General features: G+C 33.6%; 1 protein-coding gene across 1 annotated transcript in view; it reads left to right on the top strand.

The window, feature by feature from the left end:
• Positions 1–4,848, top strand: part of LOC139500122 (uncharacterized) — a 39,432-nt gene extending 34,584 nt beyond the window's left edge. The window contains exons 16-18 of the mRNA XM_071288860.1: positions 1,783–1,936; positions 2,385–2,524; positions 2,945–4,848. Coding sequence (XP_071144961.1) covers positions 1,783–1,936; positions 2,385–2,524; positions 2,945–3,069 — 419 coding nt within the window. The 3' untranslated portion in view covers positions 3,070–4,848. The remainder of the gene's footprint in view (positions 1–1,782; positions 1,937–2,384; positions 2,525–2,944) is intronic.
• The last annotated feature ends 1,468 nt before the right edge of the window (positions 4,849–6,316 follow it).

The raw sequence follows: 6,316 nt of genomic DNA on the forward strand, positions 1-6,316 counted from the left end.
GGGCAGACGGTATACAAGGGAGAGTGTACTTGAAGTTGTTATAAACTGTATGCAATAAAATATTATTTGGGACAAAAATTGCAAAGAATTGGCCAGTCCACCTTATTAAGGACATATTCTTTGCAAGGAAAGAGATTTAAGTACAGCAAATTCTGCCATTTCAATTTCAATGAATATACAATAACTTCTTCCAACCGCAACAATATTTAAGTTAATCTTTATTTACAATGTTTAAACTGGTACTGTTGCCTTGTTCATGTTCATGTTGTTTTTTTTTTACATTAAATTTGGGTCTTCGTCGATACCATACTTATTCCAGACGTTCCGTATCAGAGGACATTTCAGGCAATTCCTCTGCACTTCTTGTATCATTATATCTTCATCACGGTGACAAGAATAACAGTATAGAGTACCATTAATTCATAGAACAAAACAACAAATCGCTGAAGAAGTCATGTTTACAAAATGTCAAAATGAGCCAAAGACCAAAAAATGACAAGGACAGTTAAGCGTCTTTTATGGAGACAAAAACTATATTCCTAATTAAAAAGTCTTTGGGGTTCTTCAATCGAAATAATAGCAAGCTAAACTAAATGAGATTATTATTTTACAAATTTAACAAATTTAAAGTTGTTTATAAAAAAAATATATATCATGAATGATGGTTAATTACGTTTTTCGGGTTATCAGTTAGACCGCATGGTTTTATTATTACAATAGGAAAACACCCGAGACGTGAAATCGCATGGTTCTATTATCATAGGTAAACATCCGAGACGTCCCAAAAATATATAGGTGCTCCTATTATTGGAGGAACATTACTCAGTTGTGTACACACACATGGCGGCATGGAACACGATCGGAAATTCATTTGACGATATCTAAACGTTTCGAAACGAAGTGAAAAGTATCGTGCGACACGTGGGCGCTTACATTTGTCACTGTATGCGCCATTTCTTGTCAATATGCGCTATAGGCACAGGGGGCACGTCCTTCCCGATCACTGGTTTGACAAGAACACAAACGGACGCTTAAAATTAGTGGTCTGCCAACTTTATTTGCAGTCGGATGACCTTTTCAGGAGAATCTTCCTTCATAACAGGGGGAACAATATGTTTAACCTATCATTCAGAAACCCCCCACCAACAGAAATGAATTTAAATCGGGACCACCACCCTCCAGAATACAATTATGTTGATAACCCCCCACCTATGGAAAAAAATATCGTCGGCGTTCCGCCCCTCCTAGGTAAATTTTACTGGAATAGCCCTTAATATCAGTTTAATTAGATTTCAAATATATCACTTCAAATATAAAACATAGAATTAAATCAATCTCAGCACGCAACAAGACTATGTTATAACTTTTAAAAAAAAAGTGCTGCATATCAGCTTATCCAATCAATCTTTTTATCACACACTATTTACAGCGGGGCCCACAGAGATGATGTTTAGTTGGTATTAGAAAATTATAAAAAATAAAAATGATCTGATAGAAAATTAATATCTGCAATTTAATCAAACATGAATTCAATCGTCAATTCACTGCTGTTTCAGTCTTTATACATCCTTGGCTGTCAAATATGCGACTTTGAGTGTTCCTGTTAAAGGTAAATCCAGAAAAGCTATTTGAAGAATGAAATTTATTAAGTGTCTTTTTCATACTTTTCAACATGGTTATTTTAAACACAAATGTAATTTCTTGTGAAAGTAATTTTTATTAATCTGGTTTGATCCAGAAAACCATAAATAATATATGTATGCTTTAAGCCTGTATTTTCAGCTGGAATACTTACTGGACAAAGTTTGTTATTACAACCAATGGACAATGCAACACTGACAGCAAACTATTTGTCATCTGCCTCTGACAATTTCCTTCCTTATATCGTCAACCCATACAACACCACAGATAAACTAAAAAGACTATTACATGGAAGGTCAGTGATCTAAAGTTATCATGGTAAAATTTTCAAAGTATGCACCAAAACTATCAAAGTAGAGTCTTTGGATATTATTAGAATTGTTCAATCAGACTTATGGTGTTCAACGAATAAAACCTCCTTGTATAGAACTTTTTTTTGAACACTGACATTTTTATGCAAAAATTTATTAACACCACAAAATCAATTTTCCACAAGCAACAATAAATAAATCTACATATTTGAATCATGCTTCAGAAGTATTTAATTATAAAACATTGAGTCAAACTTGGAGACAAATAATATGCTAATTAAAGTTTCTTAAACTGTTGGTGGAAGCATTCTTATAAAAGGGATTTCATTAAAAAAAAAATCTACACTAAAAATAGTAATAACATCTTTTCTAATGTTGACTGGTGTATATCAAAATTGGGAGTTAAAAATTCCCTTTCTTTACATTTTACAGATGGAATAAAAGTGAATTCACTTTTTGTCTTGCATCAGTTGGACATGTACCTTACTCAGGACCGATAACTATGACATATGATGACACAGAAGATGGTAAAAACAGTGGAATGAAACTTATCATCACACATTGGAATCCAAGTATGCAGTTTATATTTCAGTAGCAATTAAGGGGTTCATTGTAGTAGCTGAATTTATACTTTATAACCTGTGAAGAATCACTGAATTTTGTGAATTTTATGGATGTAAGGGCATGTTATTCACATTATAAAAAAGATCCTCAATATTAAATGTAATGTACAGGTGTCTTGGTGTAACACTTTGAAATTATTATTTGCAGTTGAGAAGAAAATAAGGTCAACACTCTTGTAAGGAAAATTTGTTCACTAAGTATAGATATGTTCCTCTGGAGAGGTCTTCTGTGCTAGTCAAAAATAAATTATGTTGATTCTGCTGTCATTTTATGTATGCATGAACTATTAGCTACTTAACATGATACATCAATTCCTTATTATCATATTTTAAAACACTTAAAAATGTTCATTTACATATTTTGAACAGGAAATCAACAATGGGAGATAACTAGCAGATCCTGTTTGGGTGTAGATGGTGTAACAGATCTAGAAGTACAGGACCCTACTCATTCCAGTACACACACAATTAAGGTAATAAAATTTAACAATTGATATAAATGTACAGCAATCCTACAACACATTTTTATTCCCCATTTATAGGCATTATGTTTTCTGGTCTGTGCGTCCGTTCGTTTGTCCGTCTGTCCCGCTTCAGGTTTAAGTTTTTGGTCGAGGTAGTTTTTGATGAAGTTGAACTTGAAACTTACTACACATGTTCCCTATGATATGATCTTTCTAATTTAAATGCCAGATTAGATTTTTAACTCCATTTTCAGGGTCCACTGAACATGGAAAATGATATTGCGGATGGGGCATCCGTGTACTGGGGACACATTCTTGTTTCTTAGAATTATTATCTAGAGGTCACATTAAGGCATTCAATGTTTGGATATACAGTGTAACCTGTGTTATCCAACACACACTGGGGGGATCAGAAAAAAATGTTGGATTAAGCAGGGTGTTGTAATATTCAGGGTTTTTTTCTGCAAGGATATGCATATTTTGGGACCATGAAAATGTGTTAGTTAAAGTAGGATGTTGGAATACTAAGGTGTAGTTAAAGTACAAAAAAATGTAGGTTACACTTTTATATCTTTAAATTATCCATAATTTTATGACAGTCTATTTTGTTAAAGTACATATTGGTATAGATGATAATTTATGGGCAGGCTGTATAAAAAAGAGAGATCCACCAACCCATTAAAAAGAATCATTTTGTTCAGCAGGTGCATTGTTATTGTTGCATTATCTAGCTAGCTGGTCCCACATACAACCTTTTGTTTATTTACCTAAAATTTTTTAGTATTATTAAAGGTGATACCTAACACTACAGGGAGATAATGTGAGGGTACCCACATTGCACGTATTTTCACAGTTTTAAATTTTAACCTACATTTAGTTATGCTTCAGACAAAAGTTTTCATTATGTGTTTATTTTGTAGATGTATCATTATTTACTATATGGTTTAATTCACCAATTCAATTTTGAATCCATAAAAAATCATAGAAAAATTGGTCTGAACTGAACTCCAAACGATCAATAATTATGTTATGAGGAGTACCCAAATTGCATCCATGCTAAATTCGCATCGTCCAAAGTGGAATAACAGAGATTTTGTTTAATTTCCTCAAATATTTTGAACAATTAGATATTTGTCCATGCTAACTCTTCATTTTTGGGGAAAGATGGCTTGAAGGCGTCAATCCCCTATGGGGTTGACCAGAGTGACATTCCCTCACATCATTCATTTTGTTTTTATAGTGTGGAAAACCCACCAACAAATCTTACTGAGATTGATGAGAAGGAAACACACAAATGAATAGATTGACTAAATAAAACACTTTTCTACACATTTCCCTTCTGTTTCTAGCGAAATTATCGTATTTTGAGCTCTCTTTTACACTATTTACGTTTCTTTACAATCCGGAAAAATCAGTATGACGAGATATTCTAAATATATCCAACCTACATTATATTTTATAATGACGTCATTGTTGGAATAAAATAATGCCACACTATGCAGAAGCAGGGATATCCTTCACTGGTTATTTAAATCATTCTCAGAGTTCGTGCACTAATTATAAATTGTTATTTGTTAAATTTAAACATAATTATGTTTGCTGTAGATAATTCAAATATCAACATCTGGGGCGTAGCTGGGTCCCTTTGAAGTGCACGCCAACCAGGGGGGGGGTTTGGGGGGATTGTCCCTCCAAGATTTTTTTTTTGGCTAGACGCAAAATGGTGCGTTCTGACGGCCTAAAATTGGTTTGATTAGCAAATTATTAAGACTGTATTTGATCATTTTTTATTGAGAAACATCCTGAATATTTTTCAAAAATCTGCCCTTCGTTTTTTTGGCTGCAACAAAAACGTCCATGGCCTTGTCTAAATTGACCTCAAAATCACGGTGGAACCCAGAGCCGATAATCTGTCATTTCTCATTTATACCAAAAAGGTCTGCAATATCAAGAGTTGTTTGGTATAGCTCGTTCCAAACATTATCATCATTTTGCTCAGAACGCACCATTTCAGTAACGGACTAGTACTGCGGAACTTGGCTTGATGAAGTCTTGAAAGGCGATTTTATTTTATTTTAAATGCGTTGACGCCTTAATATTTCGTCGACAGGAAGGTGTCAAAACAGAACATTATGAAGTAGCCCTTCAAAACAATAATTTAAAGAGGGAATTCATATTTGTATTTACCGTTATCGTAATTTACATATAAAAGAGGGGTGAAAGATACCAAAGGGACAGTCAAACTCATATAAAGTTTACTGTAATTCATTAAATTGTTCAGGGTCGGAACCAAAGTTGAGAGATAAAAATGGAACAAAAGTCAATTGGTCATTTTTTTGCCAAAATAATGTACGAAATTTACAACCCTTATCTAAACAAACATGTGAGTTTACAACCCCTGCAGCCCTGTTAGTTCAACGACGCGCATTATATATTTTTTTAATTGAAATGGAGTTAATATAGATCAATATACCTTGTCGGAAATTTGAAGGTGTGGACATCTTTCCATTTGTCGGGCAAAAGTTGTAACTTTACATCTTTTCCTAAGAATTCGAATCTATCAACAAAGAAATATCTCGATAAGATGGTCCCAGATTTTTTTGTACTGGCTTTGACATGACACTGATGTGGCATTAAGCTAAGTTCAATCATCGTCAATTTTTGATGTTTCAGGGGTCTAAATTGTCCTGATTTGTTGCTGGGTGTGTTTCTGCATGACTATCACTGTTGGTAGGCGTTTTTGTGAGAGAATAAAAATGTCTAACGTTTGCCCTTTACTTAGGCTTGTCAGTCCTTGTCACGCTTTGAACTGTTTATGTATTCACGGTTTTATACGCTGCTTTTTACGTCCAGTACCAGAAGAAAATTCTCGCAAAAAAATTAAAAACGATTTCGGTCAGGGTTGATTTTACAGACGGAAATATTATTGTGACGTTATTAAAATAGTTATACTGTATCGTTTTCTACTTTGCTTGGTTAAGTTAGATTTAATATTTTTTACTCGTTTGTATTTTTTTTAATTTTTCAGCGTATTAAAATTAATTTTTTAGACTCTGTGATGTGCACGCCATGGCGTGACAGCGTATATGGAGCTACGCCCCAGAACATGCAATACTTTAATTTGTAGATCAACATCTTTCAAAGTAAACAAAGTTGGTGGAGATACATGAGATTGGGGAGAGAAACGATTTTTTTTAATTTATCTGTAAAATTCTGTTTTGTGAATCTTCCTCCAAATCAGGAGCACCTCAATTGATGAGTAATTATCCACTAAAAT

The sequence above is a fragment of the Mytilus edulis genome, chromosome 13 (genome assembly GCF_963676685.1).
Source record: "Mytilus edulis chromosome 13, xbMytEdul2.2, whole genome shotgun sequence".
NCBI classification, from domain to species: domain Eukaryota; kingdom Metazoa; phylum Mollusca; class Bivalvia; order Mytilida; family Mytilidae; genus Mytilus; species Mytilus edulis.